The 21,734-nt window shown below is 40.2% G+C and overlaps 1 protein-coding gene across 2 annotated transcripts in view; it reads right to left on the reverse strand.

Annotated features, from left to right (window-relative positions):
- Positions 1 to 21,734, reverse strand: part of LOC126259317 (band 3 anion transport protein) — a 782,039-nt gene that overhangs the window by 214,644 nt on the left and 545,661 nt on the right. For both annotated transcript variants that reach the window (XM_049955995.1, XM_049955996.1), the window contains exons 4-6: positions 19,344 to 19,471; positions 12,157 to 12,254; positions 11,759 to 11,919 (exon numbers count right to left, since the gene is read on the reverse strand). In XM_049955995.1, coding sequence (XP_049811952.1) covers positions 11,759 to 11,919; positions 12,157 to 12,254; positions 19,344 to 19,471 — 387 coding nt within the window. The remainder of the gene's footprint in view (positions 1 to 11,758; positions 11,920 to 12,156; positions 12,255 to 19,343; positions 19,472 to 21,734) is intronic.

Consider the following 21,734-nt stretch of genomic DNA (forward strand, 5'->3'; position numbering starts at 1 on the left):
AAATACGACTGTACGGTCTTTTCGCATTTTCTGCTATATTACGTAAAGAAAAATGAAACCTTTAATGGTACACTTAAACGGCACACTAATACACTTATTTACCATGTAATCAGTACTAATCTATATGTTTTATAATCTAAAATGACTTATCTTTACGAGAACACCAAAACTCGTGCTAGTTGCCTGGCTGCAGGGCTGCCAACCTATAGGAGGCCTATAACCAACAGTGGATGCCCCATATCTGGTGGTGGTGGTGGTGGTGATGTGGACATACAACATGAAGATCTATAGTGCCCATGGGGTGAAGATGATGACTGTGATGACAATAAATAGTATATGAGTAAGTGAAATTAGCTCTGAATCTGTTATGATATATCCTCTTAGAAGTGTCATTATCTAATTTCTTTTACATTAACAACAATGTTACGAAAAGGATGGATGGCTACACACTATACAGAAGAGACATGAGTCATGGACATGCACAATCAAAAGACTGCTACAAATTTTAGTTTTTGGTCAAAAGGCCTTCTTTTAAAGTAGAAAACAGACACATTCACACAAGCACAACTCACATACACATGACCAGTGTCTCTGGTCCCTGTGGCCAGAATGAGTTGTAACTGTGACTTATGGGAGCAGCTATCTTGTGGTGGAGGTAAGGAGGCGGCTTGTGCTGAGGAGGGGGGAAATAGGGTGGGGTGGGGGATGGCGTAGTGGTGTGTATGGGAGCGTGCAGGGACATCCTGGGGATGGGATAGGGCTGCTATGTGCACTCAAAAGGTTTTGGGGCTTCTAGGTTTAGTCGGGAGGCTCCTCGATAAAAAATTATTTTATTAACATTTTCTGACTAATCAAAATTACAAACTTTCCCTGCCTAAACATTTAACACACACCTATTCTAAACTTATGCCATTTATTGAGTGTCTACATTTTGATAAGGCAAGGAGAAATATAATGAACAAAAATAAACTGTTCACATTCATTTTCATCTTCATTGCCTTTTTTGTTTACTTAAGACTGTCATCTGTGGTATCATTATTTTTCATCATCATCATCATCATCATCCTGACAGAACAGCTACGAAACTTATATCTTCATTGTCACACATATTTGGCTGTTTCATATGAATATGTTGCAAATTCTGAGGTTGTGATTCTGGTGGGATCTGAGAACACAGCTGTCCCTTTTCCTGAAAATACAGCAAATTTCACTTCTATACTCATATGATAATGTTACAATGTCTCTTGCTTCAAAACATATCATCTGGCCACTGCTGCTCATGGGCTGTGTAGAACCAGCAGCTAACGTACCCCCAGCTGTTCCCGTTATACCTCACAGCGATCATCAACAACACTGCTGCACAAAACACATAAATACGCCACTGGTCCCGACTACGTTTTTCACATACTTTGCAGAAATGTATGCTATTATTGAGTATTTGTCCAATTTTAAGGTTAATAAAATTCAAAATGCAAATGGATTCAGGCAAACTGCAATTTAAACATGGCATATTTTCATAAAAAGCCAAAGTATGCAGTATGTATTCCCATGGTTGACAACACAATGTAATTTCTGCTCACTCACAGCCAAGCTTGTTTCATTGTGCCCTACCCAATGTTCCATAGTGCTATTCTCAAGCACCAGTGAAACGTGGTTGGCAATATCTTCCAGGGTACAGGTCATATGTAACAACAGCAACTAATACCTAAATAAAAGGTCACAATCATGATTCAGTCCAATTCTCGAGCCTGTGACGTAGTTACATCTATTAATACTATATAAAAAATGGGTCTTTCTGTTGTAATTTATTCTTGCAATAACAACTGCAATCAGTTTAATGTGATTTATTTCATTCTTTAGACATTTAATTCTGGATTAATTTTCTTTCTCGTTTCATCTGAATGTCATTAGTTTTCACCAAAGCTGATTAAAAGCCGGTAAAGTTTTTCTGCAGTGTTCTAATACGTGAACAGTGACCAAATTTCTCATTTGCAACCAAAGTGGCAAATCAGTAAGTTTCTCATAAACAAATAAAATATTAACTTGGTAACAGAATCAAGTAATGGTTTTTGAAGAAGAAGATTTTTGCCTTTGAATGTTACCTTTACCTAAACAGTAGCATAAATGTATGTAAACAGAACACATATGTATGAGAACTTTTATTAAAAACCTATTCAAATACAACAACAATCTGTAAGTTGATAGAATTTAATGTTATTTCCTCTGAAGTTTCATAAAATTGTCAATTTTCAAGTATATAGTTTCTCACATATCCCTTGTCCTTGTGCAGTGAGTCAAATGTAGTAGTAGTAGTAGTAGCTGTGTCACCTCAGTGGTTAAAGTATAGTTTGTAGATCACATGATTGCTTTCACAGGCAACCCTGCCTTGGATGGGACGGGAGATGCCTGTGGCTGGACAGCAGTAGATGGTGGTGGGATGATGTGTGGGAAGCATCTTGCATCTAGTTCTATAGCAGGGATGTGAGCCATGAGGCAAGGGGTTGGGAGGAGTGGAGTAAGGATGGATATTCATAGTGTGTGTGTGTTTGATGGGTAGTGGAATACCACTGTTGGAGTGTGGGAAAGGTAGTGGGTAGGGCATTCCTCATTTCAGGGCACAATGAGAAGTAGTCGAAACCCTCTCGGATAATGTGATTCAGTTACTCCAGTCCTGGGTGGTACTGAGTCATGAGTGGTGTGCTTCTTTGTGTCCAGATGCTGGGCATTTGGGAGGTGCTATGTGACTTGAGCAAAAAAACACAGGATATCTGTTTCTGTACAAGGTCAGATAGGCATCGTGGTCTGTGAAGGCCTCAGTGAGACACTTGGTACATTTGGAGAGGCACTGCTTGTCACTACAGATGCGTTGATCACAGGTGGATAGGCTGCATGGAAGAGACTTCTTGGAATGGAATGGTTGGCAGCTGGTGAAGTGGAGGTAGTACTGGTGGTTGATAGGTTTAGTACGGACTGAGGTACTGAATTAGTCATCCTTGATGTGGAGGTCTACATAAAGGACGGTGGTTTGTTTGGCTGAGGAGGACCAAGCAAAGTGAAAGGGGGAGAACGTGTCAAGGTTCTGGAGGAATGTGGGTAGGATGTGCTCATCATCCAGATCACGAAGACCATTATCAGTAAGCCTAAATCAGATGAGGCATTTGAGATTCTGGATGGTTAGGAAGGATTCCTCCAAATGGCCGATGAATAGGTTAGCAGACCCAAATCAAAGTATGAGCCTTTCCTTCAAAACCACTAACCCCACAGAAGTATCAGTCATTTCCAAAGGCCTTACCTTTGCACCATTCCCACATTCAGTCATGCTGGACTCATTAAAATCTCTCTCTCCTTCTCCTAGTCCCTACAGTGGAAACACTTTTTCACCACCAAGCCTATCAATCACACTCAACCTAAAACCAATACTGAATCCTGCCTGAATAAGTTCACTCCTTCATCCAACAGTAAAGAACCCCCACTGGCCACTAATTACCAAGTTAACATTATAAAACTTCCTAACCTCAAACTTTGCCTCATTACCATTCCCCAAATACCACAATGTGGAAACTAACCTTACCGCAGTCCACCTTCTAAAAATTGATTCCAACCTTACAATCCTACTTGCTGACAAAGGCTCGATCACCACCACTGCGGTTTTGAAATGCAAGGATTATCTGGCTAAGGAACTCCACCAGCTGACAGATATATGCATCTACAAACCCTGCCACAGTGACCCCATTCCAGGAATTGAACAGGACTTCCAGTCCCTCCTCAAATCCTTCGGGCCATCCCAGAACCTCTCCCCTGTGTCTATCTCTCTTCTCACACCTACCCTTTCTGGCATTCCTGTTTTCTACATGCTTCCTAAGTCCAGAACTCCAACCATCCAGGATGCCCCATTGTATCCAGTTATATGCCGCCACTGAGAACTTATCTTCTCCTGGACCAACACCTCCAGCCTATTTCCCATAAGCTACCCTCCTACAAAAAAGATAGCAACCATTTCCTCCACCGACTCACCACAGCTCCTGTTTCTTTACCAAACAGCACCCTGCTCATCACTGTTGATGCCACTTCCCTCTACACTAATACCCCCAATGTCCATAACCTTGTTGCTATTGAACACTAACTTTCACAATGCCCGACTGCCTCCAAACCTAAAACCTCCTTTCTGGTCACCAAGCCAAGCTTTATCTTCACACACAATTATTTCTCCTTTGAAGGCATCACCCACAAACAAATCCATGGTACAGCAATTAACACCTGTGTGGCACTATTATATCCTAACCCATTCAAGGGCCATCTAGAGGCCTCCTTCCTAACTTTACAGAATCCCAAACTTCTCAACTGGCTCAGCTTCACTGATGACATGTTTGTGATCTGGAGTGAGGATGAGCACACCCAATCCAAATTCCACCAGAACTTCAAAACCTTTTCCCCCATTCACTTCACCTGGTCCTCCTCAACTCAACAAGTCACCTTCACCAACGTTGACATTGACTTCAATGGGCCGGCCGGTGTGGCCGTGCGGTCTAGGCGCTTCAGTCTGGAACCGCGTGACCGCTCCGGTCGTAGGTTCGAATCCTGCCTCGGGCAAGGATGTGTGTGATGTCCTTAGGTTAGTTAGGTTTAAGTAGTTCTAAGTTCTAGGGGACTGATGACCACAGATGTTAAGTCCCATAGGGCTCAGAGCCATTTTTTTTTTACTTCAATGATGGCTATGTCAGTACCTCTGTCCATTTTAAACCTAACAACAACCAGTACTACCTCCACTTCAACCGCTGCCACCCATTCCATACCAAGAAGTCACTTCCACACAGTCTAGCCATCTGTAAGTGTCACATCTGCAGTGACAAGCAATCCCTCTCCAAATATACCTAGTGTGCCACTAAGGACTTCACAAACCATAATTACACACATGACCTCGTACAGAAGCAGATCTCCTGTGCCTTGTCTATCCAGTCACCCAGCACCTTCCATAGACCCACCACCCAGCCACAAAAGAACACTTGCCTCATGACTCAGTACCACCCAGGTCTGGCATAAGTGAATCACATTCTCCTACAGGGTTTTGACTATCTCTCATCATGCCCTGAAATGAGGAGTATTCTACCCACTATCCCTTCCACAGTTTTACTCTGCTACCCAGCAAACCTACGTAATACCCTTGTCCCATCCCCACTTGACCCCTTCCCCTCAACTCCTTGCCTCATGGCTCATATCCGTGCAATAGACTTAGATGCAAGACCAGTCCCATATCTCCTCCGACCACCACCTACTCCAGTCCAGTCACAGGCACCTCCTATCCCATCAAAGGCAAAGGCAGTGATAATTGTGAAAGCAGTCATGTGATCTGCAAACTAATCTGCAACCACTGTGCTACCTTCAATGTGGGCATGACACTAACAACCTGTCTGTCCACATGAATGGTCCACAACAAACTGTGGCCAAGAGACCGCTTGACTAGCAAGTAGCTGAACACACTGCCCAACACAATGTGTTTCATTTCAATGACTTCTTCATAGCCTGTGTCATCTAGATCCTTCCAAAAAACACCAGCTTTTCTGAACTGCACAGGTGAGAACTCCCCCTACAACATATCCTACGTTTCCATAACCACCCTGGGCTCAACCTTATTTAGTCCCTGTCCTCCATTTACCTATCCCCCTCCCTGCTCCAATTTCAGCACAAAACACTTACGTCCCAACTAGTCCTATTCCCCTTCTTCACTGCTCTCCTTTTACACTTCTTTTCCCCAATCTCCCACAAACCACGCAATTGTACTTAGCAGCACTACCCTGTCCCCATCAAGCCCCTGTACACTCCTACATGCAGCACTACATCCTCCACCTCACCCTGCTATCTCCCCCCCCCCCCCCCACCCCGTTGCCCCTTGCCTCATCCTTACCCCCACTACCAGGTTGATGCTCTCAACAAGTGCAGATCCAACTCAGTCCAGCAGCAGCAGCCAATGTGTGTGTGGGTTGTGCTTGTGTGAATGAGTGTGTGTTTTCCACTTCAGAAGGTCTTCCGGCTGAAAGCTAAAATTTATAGCAGTCTATTTATTCTACCTGCCTGCAACTCAACATCTCTGTATTGTCAGTAGCAATCTGTCCTTTTCATAATACTGTTGTTATTCCATCTCGGACTTTCTTTTATTTTAATGACTGGAATATTGTGTGACATAAATCACACAGATCCAAATACCACCAATATTTTATTCATGTCCACTTACCTTTTCACTTTTCTTCAACTGCTTATGAGCTTAACATGATGTTCCTTCAAGGTGGCTACTCAAATTTGGAAAAAAAATCCCTTGAGAATTCCAGGTGTAAAGAGGAAGATGGTGTCCATGAGCTCCTGATAAATTAATGGTGGCAGGGGACAGAGGGGCACCATTCCAAATAATGACTTTTCTTTCCTCTCATCTGAGGTTCATACCAGCCATAACGAGTAGTTTAACTGCTGTTTTTAAACATCAATAACACTAGTATGCATAACAAAAGAAAAATTCGGAGTAGGTATTAAAATCCATGGAGAAGAAATAAAAACTTTAAGGTTTGCCAATGACATTGTAATTCTGTCAGAGACAGCAAAGGACTTGGAAGAGCAGTTGAATGGAATGGACGAGGATAATGGAATGTAGTTGTATTAAGTTGGATGATGCTGAGGGAATTAGATTAGGAAATGAGACCCTTAAAGTAGTAAAGGAGTTTTGCTATTTGGGGAGCAAAATAACTGATGATGGTCAAAGTAGAGAGGATATAAAATGTAGACTGCAATGGCAAGAAAAGCGTTTCTGAAGAAGAGAAATTTGTTAACATCGAGAATAGATTTAAGCGTCAGGAAGTCGTTTCTGAAAGTATTTGTATGGAGTGTAGCCATGTATGGAAGTGAAACGTGTACGATAAATAGTTTGGACAAAAAGAGAATAGAAGCTTTCGAAATGTGGTGCTACAGAAGAATGCTGAAGATTAGATGGGTAGATCACATAACTAATGAGGAGGTATTGAATAGAATTGGGGAGAAGAGGAGTTTGTGGCACAACTTGACTAGAAGATCGGTTGGTAGGACATGTTCTGAGGCCTCAAGGGATCACCAATTTTGTATGGTTCAAATGGCTCTGAGCACTATGGGACTTAACATCTATGGTCATCAGTCCCCTAGAACTTAGAACTACTTAAACCTAACTAACATAAGGACAGCACACAACACCCAGCCATCACGAGGCAGAGAAAATCCCTGACCCCGCCGGGAATCGAACCCGGGAACCCGGGCGTGGGAAGCGAGAACGCTACCGCACGACCACGAGATGCGGGCACCAATTTTGTACTGGAGGGCAGCGTGGAGGGTAAAAATCGTAGAGGGAGACCAAGAGATGAATACACTAAGCAGATTCAGAAGGATGTAGGCTGCAGTAGGTACTGGGAGATGAAGAAGCTTGCACAGGATTGAGTAGCATGGAGAGCTGCATCAAACTAGTCTCAGGACTGAAGACCACAACAACAACAACAACAACAACAACATGCATGGTATCAGATGACTGAAAACTAATATGTGATACTACTTCAATTTTTTACTCTGATTCCAAACCTGTTTTCAATTTTTTTGCTACCATGTACAGTTTCACTGCAATTTGACTTCAAAGATATATTGCTGTCTCAGTAGGTTATGTGTATTGTTCTAGGGAAATTTCTCAGTTCAGCCCTGTATACCTTTAGGTTGTTACACCTGTTGATGCTAGTTGTTGTTGTGTGACCCTGAAAGTGTTGCTTGTCTCACAGGCATGGCTTACCAAGTGCTATATTGTGATTATTCTGTATATTTAAGACAGCAATTCACCTACTGTTGATAGTTACTACGATGTCAACATGCAAGTGTGTAAAGAACCTAAATATTTTCTGTTACATTTTGGGACTTATGCAGTGGCTAACCAAACTTCGTGCAAAAAGCTTACCATGCTTATTTTAAAATGAAACTTGGTGACCAGCAGAAGGAATGGGTGCCAGAGACAGTTTGCCACTATTGTGTGGAAAGGTTAAGATTTTGGACAAAAGGAAAGAAAACATGCATGCCATTTGTGATTCCAACGGAGTAGAGGGAGCCTAAAAATCACCTTAATGACTGTTACCTCTGCTTAGTTAATGTTCAGGGGTGCAGTTGGAAAAATAAGAGGCAAAGTGTGTATCCAAGCATTGATTCAGCCATTAGGTCAGTTTGCACAGAAGATACGGTTGCTCCTCTTCCTCCAACTGTTGTACAGAATATGGCATAAAATGATGAAGAATATGAAGTTGATGCAATTATCAAAGACAATAATGATGTTCACCAGCCTGAATGTGACTACTCCATAACTGTTCTCTCAAGAGTGAATTTACTGCTCTCGTATGAGATTTGAATTTGCCTAAGGAATCTGTGGAACTACTTGACTCCCGTCTTCTGGAACCAACAACACATTACTCATTATACAGACATAGAGAGAAAGAATTAGTTCATTTATTCTCACAGAAAGAGTCCTTGGTTTACTGCAATAACATAAATGAGATAATGTACTTCTGTGGCATTGAACATGTTTCTACACAGTTGAGATTTTTCTAGATTTATCAATGACGAGCCTGAAAGGCATGTTACTGCATAATGAAAAAGTGTATGGGTCCATTCTTGTGGCCCATTCAGTTCAAATGAAAGGAACATATGAGAACATGGAGATTCTCTTAACTAGTATCCAGTATGAGGAACACACTTAGCTCATCTGTGGTGGCTTCAAAGTTATCAAAATACTATTAGGACAACAAATTGTGAACACAAAAATGCTGTGCTTTCTGTGTGAAGGGACAGTCGGACAAAGCACAGAAATTGGGGTGCGAGAGTTTGGCCAGAGCGGAGAAATTTTTTGCCTGTAATTAAAAATATCCTGCATGAACCATTTGTAGAATAAAAAAAAAGTCTTGCTTCCACCTCTTCAAATAAAATTGGGCTTGGTAAAGTAATTTGTAAAGGCTCTACCACAGAATGGACTCAGTATCAAGTACCTTTCCAAGAAATTTCCCTTCACCACAAGAGACAAATTGAAAGCTGGGATTCTTTTTCAGTCCTCAAAATAAAGAAACTAATGAAGGATGAAAATTCTGAGAAGGTAATGAAGAAAAGAGAAATAGGTCCATGACTGCCTTCCAATCAGTTACTGAGAACTTTCTATGGAAATGGAAATGCCGTGTGGTTAGGGCCTCCCGTCGGGTAGACCGTTCGCCTGGTGCAAGTCTTTCGAGTTGACGCCACTTTCTATGGAATAAAAAAAGATCCTAATTACAAGGCCATTGCTGAAAAAAAAGTTGCTAAGTTTAAAGAAGATGGGTTGTTAAATGAGTGTGAAAGTCCACTTTCTACACTCACATATTGACTACTTCTCTGAAATTTGGGACATTATATTGAAGACCAGAGTGAACGTTTTCACCAAGATATTACGAGGAGGTACCAGTGTCACTCGACAGCAGCTATGATGGCCGACTACTGTTGGATGCTGAAGAGGGACAGTCATCATATACAAGGATCTACAAGGAAGTCAAAGAAGAGAAATTTTAAAAATCTGTGGAGTACTACTGAATTCTTGTTTTTCTACAAGGAAGTCACTAAACAAAGGAGTTCTGAGGAGTATTTTTTAAATGTGTGAAATGGTATTAGAATATATCTGTGGGCTCAGAAGTGAAAATCATCAAAATATTACTTCTTCTTTTGTGTAAAAACATGCTGTGATAGACAAAAATGGTACCTATTTCTAGATTCAGCACCTAAAATTGACTCAAGGACACTTACTTTCAACAAATCATCTGACAAGACATTTTAAAATGCAGACTAGTGTAATTTATATGGAAAAATGAGAAATGTCCTGCCCACTACCCCCCCCCCCCCCCCTCCAACAGAGGTATTCCGCTGTCCACCGAACACAATATATTCGTCCATCCTTACACAACCCCTGCTCCCAATCCCTTACCTCATGGCTCATACCCCTGTAATAGATCTAAATGTAAGACATGTCCCATACATCCTCCCAATACTGCCTAATCCCGTCCAGTCACTAACATCACCTATCGCATCACAGTCACAGCCACTTGTGAAACCAGTCATGTGGTCTACAAGCAAAGCTGCAACCACTGTGCTGCATTCTATGTAGGCATGACAACCAACAAGCTGTCTGTCTGCATGAATGGCCACCGACAAGCCATGGCCAAGAAACAAGTGGACCACCCTGTTGCTGAACACGCTGCCAAACATGATATCCTTCATTTCAGAGACTGCTTCATAGCCTGTGCCATATGGATCCTTCCCACCAACACCAGCTTTTCTGAATTGTGCAGATGGGAACTTTCCCTGCAATACATCCCACGTTCCCGTAACCCTCGTTTGTCACTGTCCACACCCATCTTCCAGCCCCTTCCCTGTTCCCATTCCAGCACTACACAGCCGTCATTCCACCACCACACCCAATCCTTTTACTTCTCTCCTTTTTCCGCTACTCCCCCCCCCCTCCACCTCTCCCCTGCCCTCCATCTAACCTGTAGCACTTCGCTGTCCGCCACCCCCACCGTACTATCCCTCCCCACCCCCCACCCCAGCCTCCTCCTTACCTTCACCCAGTCGCCACTCCCATCATGCACTGGTGCTGCTGGTCAAAGTGTGGTTTCAGTTGCCTGAGACTGCAGTCATGTGTGCAAGTTGCATTTTCGTGAGTATGTATGAGTTTGCATATGTGTGCCTATTGTTGATGAAGGCCTTAATGGCTGAAAGTTATAATTGTGAGTCTTTTTGTTGTGCCTATCGGTGACTCAGTATCTCCACCATATGGTGAGTAGCAACTTTCCTTCTTGTAACATTGTTACATTCCATCGCGGATTTTTCATTGTTTGAATTTTATAAGGAAAAATCTTCATGTAATTAACACACTTTGAAATATTAAGTATTTTAAAATTTGTGATTTATAACACTCAATAAAATTCAAATTCAATGCTAGGTTAACCTGTCAGTTTTTAACATTTGCTACATAATGCTTGATCATCACGTCAACTGTGGAATATTTAAATCAACACTCAACATTCATTGGAGGTAAGTGAAAAAAGTCCCTGTACTCCACAGCATATACATTTAAAAATAGTTCCCACCTCAGCTTGTGTTATATCCAGATATATGTCACAGTCTAATTTATTACTGTCATGATTTCTATAGCTTAATAAATATTTGCATAATTACTGTGATTTAACAATATTTAACTAGCACTCAGTTAAGGGGAATACAATCAATTACTTTTGAGGAAATGAAACAGTAATGCTCCCATCTCTTAAACATTCATAAACACTGCAACTGTATAAAAATACTCAGTAAATTTCATTCATTCATACTCAAGTCGTAAGCAGAACTGAACCACATATGTTCATATATACTTTGTATGATGATGATGATGATGATGATGTTTGGTTTGTGGGGCACTCAACTGCACAGTCATCAGCGCCCGTACAAAGTCCCAATGTTTACACAGTCCATTTCCTTTTCAAAATCCAATCTAGACACTCTCACAAATGATGATGATGATTAAATCATGAGGACAACACAAACACCCATTCCCCAAGCAGAGAAAATCAGCAACCCGGTCGGGAATCAAACCCGGGACCTCACGATCCAGAGGCATCAATGCTAGCCTCTACACCACACTTTGTACGAAATAAAACTGTAGTTTCATATGTGCTTTCATGTGTATACTACTTGTATTTACCTATCTGAAACTGAACTCTTCTCAGTGCATCCGTGGGAGAGCCAAATATGGGGCTGTCTCCAAATGATGCTGCCCTCTCTGACACTTGAGGTTCAGATTCACTGCTAAGAATTGTTTCATCTCGTTCTTCTTCTGGACTTGCACTGCCGGACAGAATTAACCTTAAATAAAAGGATTCCTGTGGTTAATCAATATTTATACATAGATTTATTTGTTGTTGAAATAAGTGCACTACTTTAAATCTTTTTTACTGATTCTATCCTTCATTATAAAGTTTTCATTCGGAGCAACTTTAAACAGTGTGTCAGTAAACTGCTTAGAATGTCATATACTGACAGTTTGATAAGAAAAATGCCATGCTTAAACTAAGGTGATAAATTTGCTACCAAAACGTATACCTGGGAAGTTCTTCTGCAGCTGTTGGTGATCTGGTTGAGGGACTCTGGGCAGTGTCAGAATCTGTTCCTGCACGAGATGCTTTCCGCATCTCATGACCCTACACAGTAGTAATGAAATAATTATTTGTTTGTAATTGGTATCAACTGAATTGTGCTATGTTATAAATAAATCAACTTCAGCAGAAAATTAGCCATTATTTTCTATTGTGTTACAAGAACAGAGTAACTGGAGATAGCAGTGAAGTGAGGCTGAGGTGTGCTAGTTTGAGTGGATGTGTATGTTTTCTTTCCTGAAGAAGGATTTGGCCATAAGCTAAATGGATGACTGTGTGTGTCAGCAACTCAATATGTCATCTTTACAGTAAAAAGCAATCTATACTTTTCATAAAATGAGTAATTACATATTACTTGTTAAACATACACATAGACATTGCATACAGATATGTAAACTCAATATCTTTGATAATCATAGCATAGTGTTCAAGATAAAATATGTGTTTATCGAAACCTTGACTTAAAAGGTATTGCTTCCTTTAGTCATTATTAATTTTTTCTTTACATGTGTGATTTATATCAGAGCAAATGAAACAAAAAAAAATGTTGTTTTATTCAACAAACTGCAAACAAACAGCTGTATTTAAAATTAGGAATACCGGTACTTAAAAACTGAAAGTTTGGCTCTTTAAAATATTTTAAAATTAGATTTCCTTGAAAGTTCATGCTTGTACAGCAAAAAAGTCTGTTTCTTTATTTTGCAACACTTTATTTGTTCTCTACAGTGATTACTTTGCATTTTGATCCTCATGCTAGCTTCTGCAGAGTAATTCTGTGCTTTATGCACAACATTCTGTGATCAGCTTTTCAGGCAGAAAAAACTTACACATTTGGACATCAGTAAGGCAAATTTATTCTGATAAGGTCTTTCTGCAAGACCACCATGTAGTTTCTGTGCTGGAATAGCTATGAATACATACATGCATACTGACTTATTACAGCCTCTACATCCACATTTATACTCTGCAAAACACTTTGAATTGCATAGTAGAGGGTACATTACATTATAGCAATTATTAGGATTTCTTCCTGTTCCATTCACATTTGGTGTGTGGGAAGAATGACTATTTGAATGCCTCTGTGCATGCTGTAATTTATTCCAATCTCGTCCTCACAATTTCTGTGTGACCAATATGTTAGGGAGTTGTAGGAATACAACAATGTAGGAAAAGACAGACTGCTACTTAACATGAAGAAAACACACTAAGTTGCAGACAGGCACAATTAAAAGACACTTACATAAAGCTTTCAGCCACAGCCTTCACATATGATCCATACACACAAGCAAGCAAACCTTATGCACCCATGACAGCTAGCTCCAGTATCTTGGGCAAGAATGCTGGAGTTGGCAGTAATGTGTGCATTCATTGTGCTTGCTTGTGTGTGTGAATGGTGTGTGTTTCTCTTTTACTTATGAAGCCTGAGGCCGAAAGCTTTATGTAAGTGTCTTTTAATTCTGCCTGTCTGCAAAATAACGTTTTTTCTTTATCGTAAATAGCAATCTGTGTTTTCTTATATTGTTGTAGGGGGTCATAATGTACTGAGTCATCATTTAAGGCCAGTTCTTGAAACTTTGTTAGTAGACTTACTCAGGATGGTTTACATCTATCTTCAACAATCTTCAGTTCAGTTCTTTCAACATCTTAGTGTCACTCCCCATGGGTCAAACAAACCTGTGACAATTTGTACTGCTTTTCACTATATATATTTAATATCCCCTGTTATTTCTATCTGGTACAGATCCCACACACTTGAGCAATATTCTACAACTGGTCACACAAACGATTTTTAAGCAATCTCCTTTGTAGACTGGTTGCACTTCCCCCATATTCTACTAATAAACCAAAGTCTATCACCTGCTTTAACCATGACTGAGCTTGTATATCTAAATGTCTTTTATGTATGTCTAATGTTTGTAAGTGTCTTTTAATTGTCTGTCTGCAGCTTAATGTGTCTTCTTTTTTTCCTACATTGTTGCTCATGTGATCATTTCATTTCATACCCCTACAAAGTGTTACACCCACATATTTGTATAAATTGGCCAATTCTAAAAGTGACTCATCGATATTATAGACATGGGATACTACATTTTTTTCTTTTTGTGAGGTGCGCAGTTTTACATTTTTGAACATTCAAACCAAGCTGCCAATCTTTGCACCGTGTTGGAATCTTACCAAGATCTGACTGAATATTTATGCAGCTTTTTAGATAGGACATCATTATAGATAACTGTATCATCTGCAAAAAGGATGATTTTACTGTTAATATTGTCTACAAGGTCATTAATAAACAACATGAACAGCAAGGCTCCCAACACACTTCCCTGGGGCACACCCAAAGTTATTTCTAAATCTGATGATGACTCTTAATCCAAGATAACGTGCTGTGTCCTCCCTACCTAAAAGCACTCAATCCAGTCACAAATTTCACTTCATATCCCATATGGCTGTACTTTTGACAATAAGAGTAGGTGCAGTACGGAGTCAAATGCTTTTTGGAAATCAAGAAATATTGCATCTATTTGCCTACCTAGACACAAAGGTTTCGTCATGTTATGTGCGAAAAGTGAAAGTTGGGGTTCACATGATTGATGTTTTCAGAATTTATGTTGATTTGCGTAGAGTAGGTTGTTCTGCCCCCCATGAACCATGAACCTTGCCGTTGGTGGGGAGGCTTGCGTGCCTCAGCGATACAGAAGGCCGTACCGTAGGTGCAACCACAACGGAGGGGTATCTGTTGAGCGGCCAGACAAACATGTGGTTCCTGAAGAGGGGCAGCAGCCTTTTCAGTAGTTGCAGGGGCAACAGTCTGGATGAGTGACTGATCTGGCCTTGTAACATTAACCAAAACGGCCTTGCTGTGCTGGTACTGCGAACGGCTGAAAGCAAGGGGAAACTACAGCCGTAATTTTTCCCGAGGAAATGCAGCTTTACTGTATGATTAAATGATGATGACGTCCTCTTGGATAAAATATTCCGGAGGTAAAATAGTCCCCCATTCGGATCTCCGGGCGGGGACTACTCAAGAGGACGTCGTTATCAGGAGAAAGAAAACTGGCGTTCTACGGATCGGAGCGTGGAATGTCAGATCCCTTAATCGGGCAGGTAGGTTAGAAAATTTGAAAAGGGAAATGGATAGGTTAAAGTTAGATATAGTGGGAATTAGTGAAGTTCGGTGGCAGGAGGAACAAGACTTTTGGTCAGGTGATTACACGGTTATAAATACAAAATCAAATAGGGGTAATGCAGGAGTAGGTTTAATAATGAATAAAAAAATAGGAGTGCGGGTTAGCTACTACAAACAGCATATTGAACGCATTATTGTGGCCAAGATAGACACAAAGCCCATGCCTACTACAGTAGTACAAGTTTATATGCCAACTAGCTCTGCAGATGATGAAGAAATAGATGAAATGTATGACGAGATAAAAGAAATTATTCAGGTAGTGAAGGGAGACGAAAATTTAATAGTCATGGGTGACTGGAATTCGTCAGTAGGAAAAGGGAGTGAAGGAAACATAGTAGGTGAATATGGATTGGGGGGAAGAAATGAAAGAGGAAGCCACCTTGTAGAATTTTGCACAGAGCATGACTTAATCATAGCTAACACTTGGTTCAAGAATCATAAAAGAAGGTTGTATACCTGGAAGAATCCTGGAGATACTAAAAGGTATCAGATAGATTATATAATGGTAAGACAGAGATTTAGGAACCAGGTTTTAGATTGTAAGTCGTTTCCAGGGGCAGATGTGGTTTCTGACCACAATCTATTGGTTATGAATTGCAGATTGAAACTGAAGAAACTGCAAAAAGGTGGGAATTTAAGGAGATGGGACCTGGATAAACTGACTAAACCAGAGGTTGTACAGAAATTCAGAAAGAGCATAAGGGAACAATTGACAGGAATGGGGGAAAGAAATACAGTAGAAGAAGAATGGGTAGCTCTGAGGGATGAAGTAGTGACGGCAGCAGACGATCAAGTAGGTAAAAAAACTAGGGCTAATAGAAATCCTTGGGTAACAGAAGAAATATTGAATTTAATTGATGAAGGGAGAAAATATAAAAATGCAGTAAATGAAGCAGGCAAAAAGGAATACAAACGTCTCAAAAATGAGATCGACAGGAAGTGCAAAATGGCTAAGCAGGGATGGCTAGAGGACAAATGTAAGGATGTAGAGGCTTGTCTCACTAGGGGTAAGATAGATGATACTGCCTACAGGAAAATTAAAGAGACCTTTGGAGAGAAGAGAACCACATGTATGAATATCAAGAGCTCAGATGGAAACCGAGTTCTAAGCAAAGAAGGGAAAGCAGAAAGGTGGAAGGAGTATATAGAAGGTTTATACAAGGGCGATGTGCTTGAGGACAATATTATGGAAATGGAAGAGGATGTAGATGAAGACGAAATGGGAGATAAGATACTGCGTGAAGAGTTGGACAGAGCACTGAAAGACCTGAGTCGAAACAAGGCCCCGGGAGTAAACAACATTCCATTAGAACTACTGATGGCCTTGGGAGAGCCAGTCATGACAAAACTCTACCATTTGGTGAGCAAGATGTATGAGACAGGCGAAATACCCTCAGACTTCAAGAAGAATATAATAATTCCAATCCCAAAGAAAGCAGGTGTTGACAGATGTGAAAATTACCGAACTATCAGTTTAATAAGTCACAGCTGCAAAATACTAACGCGAATTCTTTACAGAAGAATGGAAAAACTGGTAGAAGCGGACCTCGGGGAAGATCAGTTTGGATTCCGTAGAAATGTTGGAACACGTGAGGCAATACTAACCTTACGACTTATCTTAGAAGAAAGATTAAGAAAAGGCAAACCTACGTTTCTAGCATTTGTAGACTTAGAGAAAGCTCTTGACAATGTTAACTGGAATACTCTCTTTCAAATTCTGAAGGTGGCAGGGGTAAAATACAGGGAGCGAAAGGCTATTTACAATTTGTACAGAAACCAGATGGCAGTTATAAGAGTCGAGGGGCATGAAAGGGAAGCAGTGGTTGGGAAAGTAGTGAGACAAGGTTGTAGCCTCTCCCCGATGTTATTCAATCTGTATATTGAGCAAGCAGTAAAGGAAACAAAAGAAAAATTCGGAGTAGGTATTCAAATTCATGGAGAAGCAGTAAAACCTTTGAGGTTCGCTGATGACATTGTAATTCTGTCAGAGACAGCAAAGGACCTGGATGAGCAGTTGAACGGAATGGACAGTGTCTTGAAAGGAGGATATAAGATGAACATCAACAAAAGCAAAACGAGGATAATGGAATGTAGTCGAATCAAGTCGGGTGATGCCGAGGGAGTTAGATTAGGAAATGAGACACTTAAAGTAGTAAATGAGTTTTGCTATTTGGGGAGCAAAATAACTGATGATGGTTGAAGTAGAGAGGATATAAAATGTAGACTGGCAATGGGAAGGAAAGTGTTTCTGAAGAAGAGAAATTTGTTAACATCGAGTATAGATTTAAATGTCAGGAAGTCGTTTCTTAAAGTATTTGTATGGAGTGTAGCCATGTATGGAAGTGAAACATGGACGATAACTAGTTTGGACAAGAAGAGAATAGAAGCTTTCGAAATGTGGTGCTACAGAAGAATGCTGAAGATAAGGTGGGTAGATCACGTAACTAATGAGGAGGTATTGAATAGGATTGGGGAGAAGAGAAGTTTGTGGCACAACTTGACTAGAAGAAGGGATCGGTTGGTAGGACATGTTTTGAGGCATCAAGGGATCACAAATTTAGCATTGGAGGGCAGTGTGGAGGGTAAAAATCGTAGAGGGAGACCAAGAGATGAATACACGAAGCAGATTCAGAAGGATGTAGGTTGCAGTAGGTACTGGGAGATGAAGAAGCTTGCACAGGATAGAGCAGCATGGAGAGCTGCATCAAACCAGTCTCAGGACTGAAGACCACAACAACAACAACAGGTTGTTCTGTTCAAGATACCTCATTATGTTTGAGGTCAAAATATGTTTTAAGATTGTGCAACAAATCAATGTCAAGGATACTGGGTGGCAGCTTTGTGGATCACTTTTACTACCCTTCTTGTAGATGGTTCTGACCTCTGCTTTTTCTTCAAGAACTGGGCATGGTTTTTTTTTTTTTTTTGTTCAAGTGTTCTACAACAGATGATAGTTAGAAGAGGGGCAAACTCATCTACAAATTCAGCATAGAATCTATCAGAGATGGCATCAGGCCCAGGGACTGTGTTCAATTTTAACGATTTCAGCTGTTTCTCAACACCGCTGACATTAATACAAGACTTCACTCATCTTTCCAGTGTAACAAGCTTAAATTCGGCAATTCTTCTGGGTTTCCTGTGCATAAAAGATTTGAAAATGGATTTAAGCATTTCAGCTTTTGCTTGCTACCATCAATTTCAGTTCCTGTCTCATTTGCTAGGTTTTTGCACCTATTCTGCATTAATACAGTGACTATATATCAAGGGAGTGTGTGTGTGGGGGGGGGGGGGGTCGCATCACTCCCATTATGAACTTTTATACTGTGAACATATTTATCCAGTGTAAGGTCAATAAGTGTTTTAAACTTTGAGCGCTAGTTCCTCTATGTGCTTCTCCCCTAAGCTGAAAGTTTCAAATTCCTCACTGAGATATGACACTACTGACTTTTTATCTGATTTACTGAACATGTATATCATTTTTGCTTACTTTAGCTGTCCTTTGAACTTTGGTAATCATTGGTGCCACAACCACATCATAGTCATTGATACCAATCTCAATGACATCCTCAAAGAGGTCAGGTATATTTGTTGCCATTAGATCCATATATTTCCATCATGACTGCATTTCCACACTATCTGTTCTTTATAGTTTTCTGAGACGGTATTAAGTGGCATCTTTTGTTCTTAATAGGGTATTCTCTTCCATAATAATTAAAACACAAAAAGTAATGCTATTTTAATTATCTATTGCAGGTGAAAGATTGAAAGTAACGCTTTTGCTTAAAAACACACCACTGTTTATTTACATTTAATAAACAGGTTTATGTGAGTATATATGTGTCTGATGATGATAAGAGGATTGGTATCATTCCCAACATATTACTATGACACTAAATTAATAAACAGTATTACAATTTTACGTTTCTTAAAATACATTTTTATGTTACCTCTCCTCCAGCACCTGGTATGTTGATTCCTTCTGCACCTTCTGGGGAAGACATCTTTCTCCTCAGTGAGTGAGAATGCAGATGTTTCAGGGGTGGATGCATATGCTGATAGCTCTTCTTCCTGTGCACTGAAGCAGAATAATTTTTTATAGGTACTTCATATTATTTCACAATAATTTAATTTGAGTTTTGCATTCTTAGTTTCCTGTAATGTGTTTCTGGCCAACAATATGGCCAGTTTAATTTGTTAATATCACCACATTAGCATAATTAAATTAATTGCTGCTCCAGTACAGTACTCATACTAATATAACTACCAGCAGGAGTCACCTGAAAGGAACTTTGTATTGTCATATGTAATTCATTGATTGAAAAGGCAAATTTTGACACTGAAAGTTAACAATCTTGTGAATTTTAACATATTGCAACAGTTATATGTCATGTGTTGCTTGTGAGTCCACATGATAGCAATAATTCAGCAGGGAGAGTGAGTTACTATAATATTGCAGAAAGTGGTGAATCTCATCAGAATTAAAAGTGATGTAGACTTTGCTTGACCCAACCCATAAAAAGAAAAGATGATGAAATATTATATACGTATTTTAAAGAACGCCATATGCTGCAGTTGTATGGAATATATGAACACAAACTGCAAAGAAGGAAGAGTAAAATGAAATAAAAATGCATAAAAAAGTAGGAAGGAATCTGTTACCAGTTTAAGAGATGTTTCACAGAAAGTGGCATCATACAAAATTATGCTGAAAATATTAAATCAAAATCTGGCATGTCAAGTATTACATTACAAAGAGCTCCATGAAAGTATGGGCACTGCATAGTAGTTCAAAACATTTACAAATAAGTCTGGTGGTACACATGCAAATTACGATTGAGTGTCAGAAAGTGACTGGGGTGACAATTCACTCTTTCATAGGACTCTTATAACTCTAACCTATTTGGAGACTCTTTCCCTCAACACTCACAATTGGTATCTCCTCCACACCTATTTCCACTTACTTACCAAATTGCTACATTCACTTACACTGAAGAGCCAAAGAAACTAGTATACCTGCCTAATATCATATAGGGCACCTGCCAGCATGCAGAAGTGCCACAACACGATGTGGCATAGACTTGACTAATGTCCGAAGCAGTGCTGGAGGGAACTGACACCATAAATCCTGCGGGGTTGTCCACAAATCCATAAGAGTACGAGGGGGTGGAGGTCTCTTCTCAACAGCATGTTGCAAAACATCCCAGATATGCTCAATAATGTTAATGTCTGACGTGATTGGTGGCCAACGGAAGTGTTTAAACTCAGAAGAGTGTTCCTGGAGCCACTCTGTAGAAATTCTGGACATGTGGGGTGTCACAATGTCCTGCTGGAATTGCAGAAATCTATTGGAAAGCACATTAGACAGAGAAGGTCATCAGACAGGATGCTTACTTACGTGTCACCTTCAAAGTTATATCTACATGTATCAGTGGTCCCATATCACTACAACTGCACACACCCCACACCATTACAGAGCCTCCACCACCTTGAACAGTCCCCTGCTGATGTGCAGGGTCCATAAATTCACGAGTTTGTCTCCATACCCGTACACATCCATCCACTAAATACAATTTGAAATGAGACTTGGCTGGCCAGGCAACATGTTTCCAGTCATCAACAGTCCAATGTCGACATTGATGGGCCCAGGCAAGGTGTAAAGCTTTGTGTCATTAAAGGAAAAAAGGTGGTAATACCTTCATGGACTTCACAAAAGTTTACGACTGCATCAACAGACACTTGGAAGAATCCTGCTGAACACAAGGGTAAATGTCGCTACACGAGAACTGATGGAATACCATTGATAGAGCTTAATTTCAAGATTGAGCTAAAAAGGAGAATGAACTGTCACCAGTTTTATTCAACATAACTTGGAGAGGAGTAGACAACAATATATGAATACCAAAGAAACACATGGAGGGCAAAAAGGACGACAGGGCCTAAGTGGACTGCCTACCCTTGTATGGATGACATATGATAGTCAGATGAAAGATGGCACAAAGAAACAACCTGACAACCTAAGCAAAATATCCACAAGGATAGGACTTGGTGTCATCTACAACAAGACAAAGACAATGAATATCACTTGTGACAAAAACATCAGATGATACCATACAAAGGTGAGAAAAATTATATACTTGCAAGAATATACAACAGAAAGAGACAGGTGCAGAGGCAGAGTGCTAAAGAAGGTGCAGAAGATGAGGACAGGTTTCTTTATGACAAGAGAAGTATTCATGATTGGATTAGATGTACTTTTTGTTCCTGAGACCCATGGTGAGCAGATCTTCGAGGATGTGGAACACGTCATAAAACAAGAATATATAATACATATTTACAAA

This window comes from Schistocerca nitens, chromosome 5, assembly GCF_023898315.1.
Source record: "Schistocerca nitens isolate TAMUIC-IGC-003100 chromosome 5, iqSchNite1.1, whole genome shotgun sequence".
Lineage (NCBI taxonomy): Eukaryota > Metazoa > Arthropoda > Insecta > Orthoptera > Acrididae > Schistocerca > Schistocerca nitens.